General features: G+C 38.6%; 1 protein-coding gene across 2 annotated transcripts; it reads left to right on the forward strand.

The window, feature by feature from the left end:
- Positions 1 to 984: 984 nt before the first annotated feature.
- On the forward strand, positions 985 to 16,724 carry UBXN2B (UBX domain protein 2B). 2 transcript variants are annotated; one of them, XM_088540152.1, is made up of 9 exons: positions 985 to 1,107; positions 3,094 to 3,194; positions 5,775 to 5,846; positions 7,160 to 7,319; positions 7,880 to 7,957; positions 11,048 to 11,157; positions 11,657 to 11,794; positions 13,590 to 13,751; positions 15,960 to 16,724. In XM_088540152.1, the coding sequence occupies exons 1-9, from the start codon at positions 985 to 987 to the stop codon at positions 16,120 to 16,122; spliced, it is 1,107 nt and encodes a 368-aa protein (XP_088396278.1). In that variant the 3' UTR covers positions 16,123 to 16,724. The 2 variants fall into 2 exon arrangements, with proteins under 2 accessions (XP_088396278.1, XP_088396280.1); XM_088540154.1 differs by lacking the exon at positions 985 to 1,107 and adding an exon at positions 6,785 to 6,863 and having other exon boundaries at positions 3,096 to 3,194.
- Positions 16,725 to 17,765: the final 1,041 nt, after the last annotated feature.

The raw sequence follows: 17,765 nt of genomic DNA on the forward strand, positions 1-17,765 counted from the left end.
GTCTTACATACAGCAATTTTATCATTTCACTTCTAATTAGGATGTAAGATGTTCAACCAAAATTGCAATAGCTCATATGACAGTTAACTGCCGAGGCCCACCCCACGAGACGGAATGAACAACACTTCAATGTGACACTTCGATTCGCTTTACTATTGTCTGCTACGTAGCTTTTTACAATTCCAACACCGATAAATGAAGACACGCATTCCCATTGGTTAGGCTATAGTGTCCATGCATAGCTAGCTTGCAGTTGACTGGTGTTCTTCTCGATGCTCTATTGCTGGGCCTCCCGGACGCTTATCTGGCTAAGGCTGGCCTAATTCATTAAAAGTTGCTAACAGGCGTTATCTTCTCCAGGTGGCCTTGGTTCCCATTGCCTCAGCTCCTCGGTTCCCATCGCCTCAGCTCCTCGGTTCCCATCGCCTCAGCTCCTCCTATTCTTGCAAAAGCGCTAAGGCCCCAACAGGTAACTGAGACCTTATTAAGTTTCGGCTTCTAAGTTTCCAGCATTACCTTTATAGCACACAACGTTGCCAAGTCAAAAAATATATATATATATTATGAAATGGCCACATAACACCCGATTTTTCTCTTAAGCTTTAGAGCACTTTATCTCATACGATAAATGTGATACGCTCAACCTCCATTTACGGAATGGAAAGACAAAAGGTGGGGGAGGGAGGACGGTGTGCTTCCAGCTCCCCATCTTTTAGAAAAGCCTGAGGCATAAGAGCAGACCTCACATTGCTTCACACCCCCTAGCACTTGGCAAGCCGGGACCACCGTTTCGGCTGCTCGGCACTAGCACCCCTGCCGCTCCCGCCAGGCCAGGCGCCCTCACCCGCACCGCTGAACGGCCCTGGCGGTTTCAGCGGTTATTAACGGGGCCCTAACGGTTAATAACGGCTATTACCCCGCGCCGTCGCCATGGCAGCCGGCGGCGGCCCCGCCCCGGCGCAGGGCGCGGTGCCGCCGCGCAAGATGGCGGAGGGCGGCGGGGCTGCCGCGGTGCCGGAGGGCGACGCGTCGCCCGCGGAGGGCGGCGGGCGGCGGGGCCGGGAGCCGCGCGGCGGCGGCCGCCCGCCCAGCGCCCGGGAGCTGCAGGTGAGCGAGCGCCGGGGGCAGCGCAGCGCGGCCCGGCCCAGCCCAGCCCAGCCCAGCCCAGCCCAGCCCAGCCCAGCCCGGCGCGGCCCCCCTCGCCGCGGAGGCCCGGCCCAGCGCGCGCGCCCCCCGCGTTAATTCTAATTTTTTTTCTCTCCTTTTGAGAGCGGGAGGAGAGACAAGTTGCTGAGCGGGAGGAGGCACTGCAGGCGGCCCGTGTGTGCCAAGCCTAGCCCGGGGGGTCTCTCGAGACTCCAGCTGATGGGTTTTATTACCGGTTATTGTGGCAGTTCTTTATTTTTTTTCTTCCTCCCGCTTAGGTAGTAGGCATGTCTGCCTGGAAACGTCGGGCCTCACAGATGTAGGCTAGGACTGAGGACAGGTCTTTTCCTGGATTTCCACAGGGGAAGTTTTGAGCAAGCCATGGGTGTAATTCTGTGTTGCTCCTTAAACTGTCACCCTCGGACCCTTTTAGTGTCATTTAGGTGCCACTAAAAGTGTGACTTCCAGGTTGCCCGTAGAATCAAAATGTTTTAGCAATGAGTTGACTAGAGAATAGGTGAAACTTGGAGCAACTAAATTTGTTTCCATCTTAGTTAGTTATACATAATCCTTGTGTTTCCTTGTAGTTATCGCTTGTGTTTCTCAGAGGCTTTTGGTGAGGCTGACTTTGTTATAGTCTGTGCCACCCGTAATGTCTGTGTTAATGTTCTTTGTTCATCAGTTTTGCAATCAGATGATGGAAGTAGGGAGGCTTTGGGGTAGGAGATTGCTCATAAAACTTTGTGTGCAGAAATGCTCTCTTTGGTGAGAAGGGCAGTCCATCTAGCTCTGCATTTGATCCCTAGTGGCAGCAGTAAGAAGAGATGTGGCCTAAGGGAAAGCACAGGAGCAGGACTATTCCCCTTGTGCTCCCTCAGCATCCCACAGCCTTGAGTTAGGGATGGTACAGAGCACATCTTCACCCATTCCCTCTGCCTTCTGCTTAGGGACCTGCTGTCTTTGACTTTCTCTGAGAACACAAGCATCTTCTAGGTAGATAAAACTGGCAAGGAAAGAGGATACAAATTAAATTTCCTTAGTAGCTACAATTCCTCGGACTGCTTTTCTCCAGAAAATGCCACACAATTATTTAATATAAATATACTTCTCAATAACTTGTTTTGAAGGGCAGATTAGGTTCCCTTTTATTTCAATGTTCATTGCTTGTACATAAAGCTTAATGAAGTTGTAGCCCTTTAGCGTCTATTCTGTTGTGTATGATAAGATGTTAATACTGTTTGCAGAACCCGAGGAAATGTGCACTGTGGCTTGAAAATAAAATTTCCATGATTTTGAGAAGCAAAGTAGAATATTACTCAAATGTGTATGCAAAAATAGTATATTATATGTGCATCCCACAATGTTCCTTAAAACGAACGTGCCTATGATATGGCAGCAATTGCAGTGCCTTGGGAGGAAGCTTTAGGGAAAGCTAAAAGTATTTGAAGTGCTCTCTTGAATGCAAATGATTAAAGTTGAATTTGAATCTTTATTCTAGTACAAACTTACCAGGTTGCATTTTTCCCATTCCTATATAAAATGTATATAGACTTAATTTTGTACTTTCCAGCCTTGTGAAAGGGATGCACAGCAGCTTTGCTTTAGTTTAATGTTAATAAGATGATGAATAATATCTATGTGCACAGATACATTCTGCCTCTATTAGATTTAGAACTACAGAAGAAAGTTGTGTAAGTATTGAAGCAGTGTGGACTAAGTAAATGCAGAGTAGAAGTTCCAAGTCACACTTGTGTGATCATGGTCAACATCACATGTTTTGTTCATGAGGCAGAAAAGCTGAAACTACAAAAGTGGTCGCCATTCTCCTGTTCATGTTGCACTCCCTTTTTTGGGCATGGGGTGGGGGGCTGATGTGTTCCCTTTGCATTGCTTTCTTTCTTGCTTTGTTTAATTATAGACTTTTAAAAAGATTCCTGTTTCCTACAGTTAGCCTTAGCAGGGTTATATGAGGATGAAGCTAAAAGGCACTCATCGTGTCCTGACAAACCAACAGCCACAAGAATTAATAACTCGAGAGTACCCCAGAGGTAAGGCATGCCTTGTACTTCAGGAAAATGTTAATTAATTGTTGTGTCAGCTCAGAATAGTTTATAAATTGTCATCGTACCTTTGTAGACAAAGAGGTCAAATAACAGTTTATAATCCTGGACTGTGAATCCCTGTAAAATAAGTTGCTGTATTCCAAATTACTCAAAATCCACTTAACAAAAGATTAGATAAGATTAAGATAATGCAAGTCTAATGTAGTATTGCTCTTTTCACATAAATATAAAACAACCTTGCTGTAGCAGAAAAAAATGCCCCAACTGCCTCCTACAGAGTTCAGCAAATCACAGAATGCTGAAGGTTGGGAGGGATCTCTAGGGGTCATCTAGTCCAACCCCCCTGTACACGCAGGGTCACCTAGAGCACGTGGCACAGGACTGCGTCCAAGTGGGTTTTGAAGATCTCCAGGGAAGGAGACTCCACAACCTCTCTTGGCAACAGTGCTCTGTAGGATCTGTGAAAGTCTGAAAATCTGTAGGTTGTGTGAAAGCTGGTGAGTGAGCTAATTTTAGGGTTGTACTTAGGTTAGTACTATTTAAATAACTATTCTATTAAGACAAATATTCATTAGAAAAATGATTTAGGTTCACTCATAGTGAGAGGAATAATTTAATTTGTTAATTTGCCTGTGTGTTAGGGCAGAAAGAAAGGGCAACCTAATGTTCATAAAGCCATATTTTGCTGGCATGTAGTATTTACGATTGCATAGCATTTGAAGATTTAATGTAGCTTTAAAGTTAGTAAAAGGGAATTTTGCTGGCTTGTAAAGAGTTATTTCATTTCTTTTAATAAAGAAGTTTTTAGATCGTTACTGCCAATGAAGTTGCAACAACCTCTTGCAACTAGATTTCCTTTCAGTGACTGCGGCCTATATGGATTTTGTTTTAGGGATTTTTGTCATCAGAATCATGCCTCAAGTACATCTGCAAATGCAGATCTCTAGAAATATGGATTTTTAGTACAAAATTTAGCACTTGGCAAAGAACTTTTGTACTTTGTTTTCCCCGTGGTAAAACCATCTTGAGATGACTAATTGCTGAATACCATTTAAAACCAAATTCATCAAACAGCTCTGTTTGCCAGTACATGTCACAAAGTTACAACTTCTATTTCAATTCAAGGAAAAGCTGCAATATTGAGTCTTGAAAGTTTCACAGTGATAGCTGTTGGACAACACTTACTCGTTGTTGACAATCATGGTGGAACTGGTCTGAAAAAGAAGAAGAAAATCACTGCTGTTTGTGTGATGTTCAGAATACAATTATATTTTTTTAATGAACTTCAGTCTGTTCTCAAATGAGTAGCGTATTAATTGCACGGAAGCGTGATGCTGCTCTTGAGGTCATCTGCTCATCTTCCAAAATGACAGCTTTGATAGGATGTCTCTGGGCCTTGCTGGACTAAATGCCATGTTATATAAACTGTCATGTTATGTAAGCTCCAGCACCTTTAACAAAGTTGACTGGTAGCACGAAAAAACAAGTTTCTCAAAACCTGCAATATGCAAACTGTGCAAAGGGAAGAAAACAGAGGAGATTAAATCAATGCATGTACCCACAACCTAAGTCCCTAACAATACCATTTTTTTTTCTGAGAGAGTAATAAGGAGTAAATAAAGAGTATAGTAATAAGGAGCAGATAAGAAATTATATTGTTTCATCAATGCTGATACTTTGATTTACAAGGCATAGTAGCCATAAGAGTTGCCTAAATCTAAACTAGAGAAATGTGATTATGTAGTAGATTGTATATATGTTCTTATCCCATAATAGTTGACTGTTTTGATGTTGAGGAGTTTTATTTTAAAGTAATACAGGATAAGGGTGCACATCTGTACAGCTGTACATGTTCCTGGCATGCTATAGATTGGCAGCCTACCTAGTTTACTCTCTGGTAGGTTGTTCATCTGTCCCTGTCCTGAGATAGAATCTGATGTTGCATTTAGTCATCTTTGAGCATCTTTATAATGTTGGCAGTTTTTTGAATAATGTAAAATGTAAATGAGGACTACTACTTCTTAGTTTCTAGAATCCATGTGGACTGGGATTCCTGAGGCATCAAAGAAAAGCGTATTAAGACTGAGTAATACTTGTAACTTCACAAAATCAGATAAAAATGCTGTGGAAGGAATTTGTAATATAATTGATATCAGTAGGCTAGATTCTGCATCAGTTATTGAAATTGCATATTATTTTTAATTACCTGCCACCACCAGTGGCATAAAGTAGAAATCTGCATTCTACAGCATACTGTGAGTGGCTCTGCTATATACACATTTTTCCTCTCTTATTCTATGGTAAGTATAAATGGATATGTACTTTGGCCAAAGCAGAGTGGTGTTAAAATGATCAACTTACTTTCAATACATGAACAGATACTGGATGCATCCTCTGGAGGACTTCACTTTTTAAAAAAAAAAAAAAATCTTTAATCATGAAAAGTTTTTTTGTTTGTTTTTTGAAAAAATACATTTCAGCACTTCTCGTTAACTCTAATACACTGTGAAGTATGTTTGTTTACTACCGTTCATGTTTAAACATGTTATTTTATTCCTTTGGCAGTCTTAAAATTGATTCTTTTAGAAGTTTGAGAAAACCAGAAAGAAGTATGAGCGATGACAAAGAAAACCAAAGGTATTGTAAAAATAAAAGTTATTTAACAATTGTGTTTTTTTTTTTTTCCCCCCTCTGACATTAATACATTCCTCCTTCCCATTTTTAAAAATGGAGTCAAATCTTGGAGTCAAGAGGATTTTTTTCCTCATCACAAACCTCCTGAGTGGTTTTGTGTATCCATTACTCAAATATCTGAGTATTTTCTTGTTCTTGAATTCTCACTAGAATTTGCATTCTCTTGCTTTATGTCATTACCGTCATAATTCTTTAAAATTCTTATATCTAAAGATACAGCACATAAATGGCAATCAGGATGATACCCACAGATGTAGGTACAGAAGAGGAAGATGGTACTTAGGATTTGCAAATTATGTGATGTTGTAATAGTAGCATGGTTATATGTGCTTCATACCCACTGCTGTTACTGAGTAATTTTAGAATGTGTTGGAATCAACTGCATTTTGAAGGTATTGGCCTTGGTAACAGTTTCACATGATTTAATTGATTTGTGTTGCTCCAAGTTAAGTCACAAAGGCAGAAGTTGCTTACACTATTAGCTATTATAGCTGCATGTAGTTGAAGAGGGAGAAGAGTGTCAGATTTCCTAGTGTCTTGTTTGCTTGTTTTATAGAATCATTGTTATTTAAGTATTCGTAGGCCCTTTCACTTGGAGTATTTTGATCTTCGTAATTAAACAGATGTAATTTTGAAGAGAATTATTTGTCATTATATAAATGGGGCTAGGCTGCACAAGAAGATAACAATTTAGATTTCAGAGCGGTTTCTGCAGATTTTAAAATGCCTCAAAAGTTTAATTAAATAAAATGTTATATTTTGTATATTGGAAGGAAAGAGCTGGATCTTTAAAAAGATCAAATTTTGGCACTGCTCAGGTTTTTCCACAAAGTTTCATACTCGTTCTGCCAAGGCAGTGTTAATTGTGAATCTGTATTCAGCCCAGGCACAGTCCCATGCACAGGACCCCCCTGAGGAGATCAGTCTTTCCAGGAGCTGGCGGAATCCACATAGGATGAGGTGTGTAAAGCCCTGGCTGCTGCAGGGCTGTGTTTGCTTGCTCTTGGCTCCTAACCTCTGGGGTCTGCTCCAGAAGGCACTTTGGTTGCTTTGTTAGTGTAATGGCTCTGGATCTATGCTGCTTGGATTACTGGGAAGATCAGAACTAAGCAGAGCACTTATGAGATGGAAGAGATTTTATGTCAGAATTTGGCTCTTTGTTTGTTTTTTTTCATTAAGTTTTTTTTTAAGGGGGAAGAGAGAGGTGATATCCGTTTTATAAAGCATTGCCACTTATGAGCATTACCATTCTTAAGATTTTATTCAGGTGACTCAGAATATAGAGGATTGCAGATTTCTGGGGCTTCTAATAATCCAAGTAAAATTGTTGCTGAACTCTTCAAGGAAGCAAAAGAACATGGGGCTGTCCCATTAGATGAAGCCTCAAGAGCATCTGGTGATTACAATAAAGCTAAGGTATGAGTAAAAAGATATTTTCCCTCTGTATTTTCATCAGACTCTGAAACTCATATAACCATGTGAGAGCAAGTTTGTCTTTTTGTGACTTGAGACTACTAGAAATTTTGGTCAACACAGTTGTATATTTTATCCGTAGTCAAATTCCTTGCCCTAGAACTAAGGGAGGGGCAATTTCAGAGGAATCATTGAAAATCAAATTGAACTTGAACTATTTGCTTTCTTCTTAAGTAAGATTGACATTAAAAAATCAGCTGTAGTTGTGTCCTTATCAAAATCTCTTTTTTTTTTCAGGTGTTGAATTAATAATGTTTGAGAAAATGTACAGATTAGAAACTAAACCATGTCATATAAAATCTGCTTAGCCTGGTTATAATTACTAGCTCTGTTTTTTCACAATAAGAAAGTGTACAATTTAAAAGAGTCTATTTGCTTTTCTAATCAAGGAAGAAATGCTGTAATGCTCTTATTTTGCACTTTGGTAAATATGTTAAACTGTTTAGATATTTATTCAGCTGCAGAATGTTTTCAGTAAGATTTTTGTGTATTTTTTTTTTCAGTCATTTTCTGGTGGTGGATATAGATTGGGTGACTCGTCACGGAAACGCTCTGAATACATATATGGAGAAAATCAAGATGTAAGTAAAATACTGAATAGCAGGAAATGGTTCCTTCAGCAGCTGTCTTGCAACTTGAACAGTGCTTATAACTTGAAATACCAATGTTAATGTAACTACACCAGTAAGAACTGCTGTAAAGCAGAGGTTACAGTTAAAAGCTTCTTTTGATGTAAGGAGCAGACGTCATAATCGTTAAGGCCTGTAGACGTTCAGAGCATTGATTTGGAACAATTACTTCTCTACAGTTAGTAACTTGTAACTGTCCAATTCTTTTTTTTTTGCTATATAAGCACCTGGCTTATATTTTCTAATATATGAAAATATCTATTATCTGGATATCTTTGCTGTGCTTGGTATAGATCACATTCAGAAAAAAAAACCCTCCAAACTTATTTATGATTTAGAAAAGCAACTCTTCTGAATATTAAGTAATATCACAATTCAATTTTGCATCAGTTACCATTTTATTATTAGGATTGTATGGATAATTGAGCTGGCATTTCTTGTAGCAAAAGGCAGATGGGATGCAGGGATGTTCATGCAGACTTCCACGCTCCCCTCTCCCCATCTCATCTTAAACAGGTTAGCCCTTGAACCCAAGACTTTCTTCCTCAAGTGTGTCTTAACCACCACAGATGTTGTGGAATTCTCTTTCTGGTTTATTTGAAGACAGTAATTACTTTGAAACCAAATGTCTCATATCCTACCTAGTGAGCATCTAAACAGTGGGTTCAAGCATAGTGGCAGTTTTGTGAATGTCACTTTTTGCTTCCTTGAAGCAAGTGCTTGGAAGCAAAATTCATTAAAAATATCTACAGTAACTATTTTAGCACCTCTGAAGTGTTTTGTGATGCAAATCAGTTTTTTATTATGCATGATCCAAATTCAAAACCAGCTTAAGTATGGAAGCTAGCATAAGGTGTACGTTTTCTGAGTGGAGCATAACACAAAAGAATCCTGCTCCTAACTAATGCTAATGCTGTGTTCACTGTGTCTTAGTTATTTTTATATCTGCTGTATGCAGTTTATACCAAGGTGTTTTCTCAGCAAATTATTTTCTGTGCAGCGTGAAATGCAGGGTTCTCTTTTCACTGGAGTTTGTAATGAGAGGAAAAGGCTCTAATTCCAGATGGGTTCCTAGCCCACGACTGTGAAAATGATGATTTCGCTACTTGAGAAGCAAAGCAAACAAGTTGGTCCTTGTCTTTGCTCTCATGTTTTGCACGCTGTAGCTGAGTGGAATTCACTAAGCTATTCTGTTAACACAAAATTAAAATAAGGGCTGACACTCACACCCTGTAAGCTGAACTTGCCCAGCAAACCTTATGTATATTGCATGTCTTACCAGACACAAGACATCTGTGACTCAGTGCAGGAAACAGGTCTACTGCTGCTTCTACAGAAACAGTTTCAAGGGTAACACTACACTGAATATAGCAACATTATGGATATCAGCTTGTGTCCTGCAGTGTTTGGAACTATTCACCACCTCTTTGTGCTCTATTTATTTTGTAATTTATTTTGGTTCAGTAATCCTCTCTGTGCAAGTTACTTTAAAAATTTGCGTGTATGCCTTTTTTCCACTCCCTCTCCCTGCCCTTCTCTGTGAACTAAATACATTTTCTGGAATAGCCCATTCTGACTGAAATTTGGCTGTAACAAAATCTAGTTCATCTTTTCTTTTGAAATTCTTCATTTTCTTCCTTACTGTATTACAAGTGCATCATAGTTGATAATAGGAAGGTAGTGGAGATGTCAGAAGTTATTTGCCAGCTTTTTGATCTGAGCATGATTTTCAGCTTTTCTTTTCCTGTATCTTAGATATAGTTTTAAATTCTGTTGCTTCTTTTTAAGAAAGAAATGGATGTTTTCTCATATGTACTGTTATTCTCATAATTCTCCCAGCAAAAGCGATGAGGGAGACAGTTAGGATTAAAAAGTAACATTTGTACTTTTTCTCCCTTAATTCCTGTAGATTGATTTTTGTTCTGGGTCAGATCAGTGTGATTTTAAGCACTTGGCCTACTGCAAGGGAAAATGATATGGGAGAGCACAGGACTATCTTTTTCGGCAGAAGCATCAGCTTGTGGTCATCTAAATTCATGGAATCTAGCATTAGTCTCATGTACTTTGTTTCTTTTTGTGTTTTTTTTCTTTTTCCTGACTATAACTATCTTTGTTTTCTTACCTTTTACTACTTTTTCCCCCTTTTGACCTTTCAAATTTAACATTATTAGTTTTTTTTTACAGAAAAAAAAAAACCCTAATTTCTCTACTCTTTGCCTGGAAGAGATATTAAAGTCTTCTAGAAACAGGAACAAAAATGAGTGAGGCTGAAAGATGGTGTGTCTGAACAGCACCCTAAGCATCAACCATGAGAGCTGCCACGCTCTGCAGTGGTTGCCCGTCCTGACCCAGAGATGTGTCCCAGCAGGGCCAGGGCTCATGTTATGAAGGGAGGTCAGCTGTACTTGCCAGGGAAACCTAGTTGTGGAGCGTGGCTCCAAGGCTTTCGTTGCAGGGAAGAGAAGAGTTGGGAGCTGTGGGCTTTGAGCACAGCAGTGGCTCCAGTGAAAGGCTCTGGCCAGAGGCAGCTGGCAAGACAGGAAGGGGGTCAAGGAAGCTGCTCTCCAGGATTCTCAGAGTTTGAACTGAATGAGTGAATATCAGCTCTATTGGAGTTCAGCATGTAAGGATTTGAGGGGGAAAAGTAGTTTTTGCTGTAACTAGTATATCACCAGTTTATGACGTTATTTCATGATTTATCAAAAACAAAGGTTTATTGTTTTTAAAATTGGCTGTAATCTTGTAAAGCTCAATATACAATCACCATAAATGATCTGCCCTGTCAAGGATAGTAAGAGAGTCTTTTTCTCCAAGGGTAAAAGTAGTCTTGGTAGTAGGCTGTAACTGGTTTACTTTTTTGAGGATTCTAGCAATGATAGTCTAAAACATCCTGCAGCATTCTGTTCACTTCTCACTCACCTTCTTGTTTGTGGTGTCTGCTACCAAAGCTGTTAAGTGTGGATTACAATTTTTATACTAAAATTGAAATACCTTGCCTGTTTTATATTAAAATACTATTTTTTTGCCATCTTTCCTTGATAGGTTCAAATTTTGCTGAAACTGTGGAGGAATGGCTTCAGTCTGGATGATGGAGAGCTGAGATCTTATTCAGACCCAACAAATGCCCAGTTTCTTGAATCTGTTAAAAGAGGGTAAGTTAAAATGATGTGTGTTCTTTGAGGTATGCCTTTCAGCCGAAGGGAAAAATTGTTTTCTCCTCATGGTTAAAATTATTAAAAGTTCACAGCTCTTTTCCCAGAAATTGTTCTTTGCTTCACGTCTTTACATATTACTATTTTTTCCTTCTCCCTTGATTGCACCCCCAAAGTGCCTTCTCGGTTTGCCATCAGATTCATGGAGTATTTCTAAGTTTGGAACATCCTGGTCCTTTCTGATTGTTTAACTTTGGATGTTACTTTTAAAGGATGACACTTGGTTTTACATCTTTGGTCAGCACACTCCAGGATTCAACTATTAGTTCAGTGATTTTATTTGTGTTTAAGTTTTTCATTTCTTCTGTTATCTTGGGATTAAATCAATTCCTAAGGGAATTGGATTACTTTCAATGTAAACTTAATAGTATAAATTCTTAAAATTTTGTATTGCAATACAAAATTTTAAAGTTGGAAACCTCTTATTTCTGTAATTAAGAGAAATTCCTGTGGAACTTCAGCGGTTGGTTCACGGTGCCCAGGTTAATTTGGATATGGAAGATCATCAAGAACAAGAATATGTGAAGCCTAGACTGCGATTCAAAGCTTTCAGTGGAGAAGGACAAAAACTTGGAAGGTAAAAATGCCAAGTTTTCTGTTGCATTTATATGCTGTTGCAAAAGCTGGAAAGCTTGGTTTGACCAGTTAGACTCCTGGAGAAGCTAATCAGACAAAACCCGATGACAAAAACAGTATAAAATTATTCTGTATTGCTTGTATTTTGATCCAGTTTGACAAAGCAATAATCATGGCAGTTTATATATAAAATTAACAGAGTTGAGTTCATTTGTTAATTAATTTGTTCTGTGTTTTAAGTTAGTGTTTTGTCTTCTAGACCCGCTCACAGACTAGATGCCTTGTCCTTCATCCACCTTTCTATGTATGTGGGGGGAAGAGAATATGAAAAGTGATTATTCCTGCACAGGTCTCTATCTAGATAGGAGGAATGAGACCCAAATTGTTTTTCCCCATTTAGCAAGAAACAAGTAAAACCTGATTACAATGGGATATTGTCCAGTGAGAATATACCCTGTTCTGGATTGTGTGTGGCAAATGCTGTGTATTATGCTTGGAGTTGTCACAAGGGGTTTTGCAACAATGTGCTCATGCTTGACTTAATGTTTATGGAGATACTTTTCTATGGAAGCAACTAATATTTTCTCTGAAATTAAGCAATAAGAACACGGTGTTCTGAAACGTAGCCTCCTAAACAGTCATTTGTTATAAGTTATACAAGGCAAGTCCATTATTTTTAAAAACAATTAATATAAGCGCCTATCTAATTCAGCTTCATTTCTTGGCCTGCTACAAGAGCAGGCTGATGCTTTGAAAGCAGTAGCAGATGTGCCACGTAGCTGATATGATGCACAATGGCCCAGCAGTCATTCCTGTGACTGCTTTGTTCAAAAGGTGTCCCTGATGTGTGTGAGGGAGTCTCCCATAAAAGTGTGGTCCCGACACTGTCAGTTAATCAGTTCTTTTTCATAGTGAAACTATAGATTTTATAGCACCTTTAGCTGACCAAGAGTAACTTGGGATCAGTAGATCTAAAAAGGTAGTAGGCCCTGATAGGGATGACATGGTAAGCAGCTGTATATGGTAACTTCTTCAGCTGGACACTTATTCCAGTTATTAAAAATATGTGGGGAAGATGGGAGGTTCTTTAAGCAAAAAATGCACACCTGCTGTGTGGCTGTCTTATTCTAATGGCTTGTGACTCATAACTAAGCAAGGAATAAAGAAGCCAAAAAGTTATCTTCAGTCAAATCTCTTTAATTTTTATAGCATACGTATAAAAAAAAAAAAAATCCATACTCGCTGTGTGGTGGTGTCAAATTTCCATTTGTATCATCTGTGCTCAAAAAGGTTGAGGGATGCCCTGAGGGACGCCCAGACTCATAAAACTGTTCATAAAAGAGTTACTAAAGCAAGCTGGGTTAGTTTAGTGCAGTTTATCTGTAGCTTAGTGCGCTAAAGCTGTAGTATAATAGTATAATACCTTTTTTTTTTTTTAATTTGATCCATAAAGTAAAACATATAAAGCTTAGTATTACAGACTGTCGCTTCATGTTCTGTAAGCATAAACAAAGATGTTTTGTGCCTAATTACTTGTCATTAAAATCATGCAAATGTAACAGTCTAGACAGCTGTATGAGAACATATTTACATGTAAAAATTTGAAGTGATAAACAAGAAACTGCAAAAACATTCTTTCTGTATTTTAAAAGGTATGTGTAGATAACTTAGAGTATTTTTGTGGCGCCTTGGTATTAACTAGGCATGTTAGGCATTTCACTGGAGAAGAAGCTAATAGCTCTGTGACTCCTCTTTGTTTTTTTGTTTGTTTTTGTCTCCCGCTCCTAATTCTCCAGCCTTACACCTGAAATAGTCAGCACACCTTCTTCACCAGAAGAGGAGGAGAAATCCATTCTTAACGCACCTGTTCTGATAGATGATTCCAAGCCAGCAACTAAAGTTCAAATTAGATTAGCAGATGGAAGCCGATTAATACAGAGATTTAACCACACACACAGGTAAACTGATGCCACCTCAGTGCAGGTAACCATAACGTATTTTGATTAGTTTGTGTTTTATCATTAAATATCAGCACTGCATGAAAAGGGGAAAATCTGCCTCCACTGAAATGTTACACCCCTATATCATTTTCACAAAAGACACCGATGTAAAATTCCACTTCCCAAGTCAATGTAATTGGAAACGCAAGGTAATTGATAAGTGCTAAGTCACACTTTCCTCACTGCTTACGTATCTTGTGATTTGTAAAGAGACAGGACCAGCTGTAATGAGTGTCTTCTCTTAGGTGTGAGGTCCTGTTAGTGTTCCCGGGTCAGACAAAATCTGAGCAACTTGGCTATATTTCCCCAGCTATGCATAACCCTAGGTCCTTCATAAGAGGATTCTGACTTGGATGACACTGTGAAGATACTTGATTACAGGGCATCATGGAGTATAGCTTGAACTTGCAATGTAGTCCATACTGCCTGCAGAGGAGTGCTTTGGCCTGTGCTCAAGAGCTCCATCTTTCTCAGATCTATTGATTTGAGAGCCTATGACAAACGTTGCACAGGTTATAAGTGTAGGTTGCAGCCCATGCTGAGAGAGAAGGGTATGTCGGTATAATGTACTCATTGGCAATGCTGTCATTCTGGTGAACAGGCCAGAGATAATACTGGGAACCAACCTTTGTTTGGTTTGGTTGGGTGCTCTACTCCCAGGAATGGGTGTGAACTTGGGATTTTAAATCTATTAGTTGTCTGCTGGCTGGAGTTTGTCATCAGTTTCATGAACATTGTTGGGACACTGCCACGAACGGTATTGGCTAACTGGTTTTATTTGCCTAAGAGACTGTGTTCATGCAAGTTCTGCAAAGTTCTGCTTTGCAGTTGCTGTTCTGTGTGACCGAGGGAACTTTGGGCAGGGGTTTACGCAATGGTTCCCCCCATGCGTGCAGCAGGCAGGGTTCAGGCCAGCAGCAGTCCTGAAGCCTCCTCGTCTTATTAGGAGGCGACTGATGCTAGTCTGAGGCCTGCCTCGAAGGTGGCCTTAACACGGACCCAGTCCCACGTTAGCAGCTACGTAACTCTGAGTTGAACTGATTTTTTTGGCTCAGATTACAGGCACAGCCAAAGTGCAGGTGGCTTCACCTTGAAAGCACACACACACGTGAATGAGGCAACTGTAGCTGTGATTACTGTAGTAAAGAAGACCCTGTTTAAAAAAAAAAAATGTCCTCACGTATGGGCTTCTCTGTCCCACACCTACAGAAGAAACACTTTAGCTAAAACCAGTATAGCTGCTGGGAAGCATCTGAGGTCGTGGTGTGTTCTTGCCTCCATTAAAGACTAGAGGTGGCAAGCTTCCCAGTAGCAGGCAAGGGTATGTTAAGTCAAGCTTATTTAATCATTGTTACATTTTTCTTGGAAGTGGATGTGTTTTATTAATTTTGCATATAGATGATCAAAATTGGCTATTAAACTGCATTGCTTGTATCTTTCATTGCCTGATAGAAACTTAGGCAGTGCTTGCTTGGTTTGAATAAGTCTGCCTACTTGCTGCTTACAATTAATCATGTGGTTACAGTTTGCTCTCTCTGGTGAGAAACAAAGTTTCAATTAAAAAAAAAATCTATCAAATCCTATATGGTTTTGATCCTTGTCTCATAAAGACAAGTGATTTTTTTTGTGTTTAAACTGTTAGTGTGGCTGTTTTATGAATAATGGCATTAATTATTCCACTACTGAATAAAGCTAGGGGAGACCTTGTATTGTTCAAGTGCATTGCTATTCCCCTCTACTTTGTTATCACTGTCAGCATATACTGACAGATTCTTCCTTCCGTTAATACTTAAGTCTCTTCAATATGCACTAGTAGGGATTTTTTTTTGACAGCTAATATTTAAATTATTTGGACTTGTTTTTCCTTGGAAACTGATATTAAACATATATAAAGAGCTTACCAAATAAAAGTTGTACCACAAAAAGAAAAAAAATGTATTTGTTATTTGAGAAAGCAAACCACAAATTCCGTTTTATTTTTTTCAGTTTTTGTATGCAGGAAACAAAATTCTAAACTGTTGCAATCTAGATCAAAGTGGAAAAGTAAAATCTATAGGATGTTTTAAATAGTTTATTTTAAGATTCCATGTTCTTTGGTCTTGATGTTCAGAGATTTATGCTGAAGTTAAATCATACATGGTTTTCATGTCCATATCTTTTCCACAGGATTAAGGATATTCGAGATTTCATTATCCAGTCCCGCCCAGCATTTGCCACAGTGGATTTTGTTCTTGTGACCACCTTTCCCAATAAAGAGCTAACAGATGAAACCTTGACTCTACAAGAAGCAGATATACTTAACACTGTGATTCTTCAGCAATTAAAGTAATCTTACAGCTATTGGTACAATAGGGAGTGTGCTGTGTTGTCATACAAGAGTGTTTACAAAAACTGAAAAATGGAAAGATCAGTGTCCCTCTTCCCCCTCCCCACTGCCATAGATCAGATTTTGGTGTGTAATGTCTTCCAGCTATAGCATATGTAACTTGATTTCAATTTCTGAAATTGTTCATTGTTTGTCGATGTTAAAATTAAACTCCCCTTTGCTAGCAAATTTCAGACTGCATCTTGTACTACATGTGAATGAGAAATTGCTTTCCTACTCTTCAGTTACTTTGGGCAGGGGAGAGGTGAGCGTTTTTCTGAAGGGAATGGTATTTTTCACTCAACTGGAAAGATTTGCACTATATAAATGATTAATGCTGCATTGACAAACAGCCATTTGAAAACTTAGCCTGTAGCTTATGTTTACCTTCTAAATTGTATTAATATTAAGGTATTCCATTTTGTAGATTGAGATAATTAATGCCCTACTATATAACTTTTGTATATTGTTTATAGTGTTTCATTGGTGCAGTATAATGATTTATATTTTACATTTGATGTAAATTTCCCTATATCGTTGCTGGTATGAATGAATCTGTATTGAGATGCAAAGTTCAGCTGTTTCAGACTGTATAATAGATAGTTCTCATTTGTATTTTAGTTGTTCTTGTGATGAAAATAAGGTGGGGTTTGTTTTGTTTTGTTTGTTTGTTTGTTTTTCCTGAGAGAAATGGGAGAGACCATTGACAACTGGAGAAATGTCATGATTCAGATTTCATGAGAGTTGGCCTGTGGTCACTTTGAACTTGAATGTGCAATCAAGCCTTGTGCTGCTACACAATTCTTCACATTTTCCATAACCCAAAACAAAAAGCATTTGTGTGTATAAACACAGAACTTGTTTATGTAGTCACTTATATGCACAAATGTAGATATGTTAATTGGTCATGAACTTTGGATCTGAATGTCAGGTCTTTGTATTTGGAATTTTGGCTAAACGCATTTTATAATATTCAGTGGGGTTTTGGTTGTGCAAGTTTTGTTATATTCATTTGAGAACTGTACAATTAAACCCCATGTTTAATCTTTGAAATTATATTTTTTCAAATAACTTGGCTCTACACTGCAGTATGCAGGTAGGAATCTTAAGTTACGGAAAACTGGTTAATGTACCTTAATAGTATACAGATTTGTAATATTTGTAGCTTTATATAAGGGAATGGATCACACTTTGAAGGAGGGTAAATGGACTGTATTCCTTGTTTCAGTGTGTGTGTATATATGTTAAAAATATTGTCTTCACTGATTATTTCTTTCTGAAAATACCAGCATTATTTATCTATACTTAGCTTATCATTGGTCACCATACTTGATTAACATTATGTTTTTACCTCAAAGTACATATTTGAGTAAATTTTAAATGTGCAATTGTATTTGAAGTCATACGTTTTGTAATCTGAATATTTGCATGATTTAAATCATTATTCTTTTCATGTGCTAAAGCAATTAAACTTTGGAGCTGAAAACACCATAGGCAGCATTTCATTCTTCCCAGTTTGTGTTGTGATGAGGCAGTGATTGTGTTGCATGCCAAACTCATAAGCCTAAATGGAAAGAACTGGGTGTTCCATATGTGTGTATTTTTAC

The sequence above is a fragment of the Tinamus guttatus genome, unplaced genomic scaffold, assembly GCF_059628265.1.
Source record: "Tinamus guttatus ecotype Peru unplaced genomic scaffold, ASM5962826v1 Tinamus_guttatus_pri_ptg000056l, whole genome shotgun sequence".
In the NCBI taxonomy this organism is placed as follows: domain Eukaryota; kingdom Metazoa; phylum Chordata; class Aves; order Tinamiformes; family Tinamidae; genus Tinamus; species Tinamus guttatus.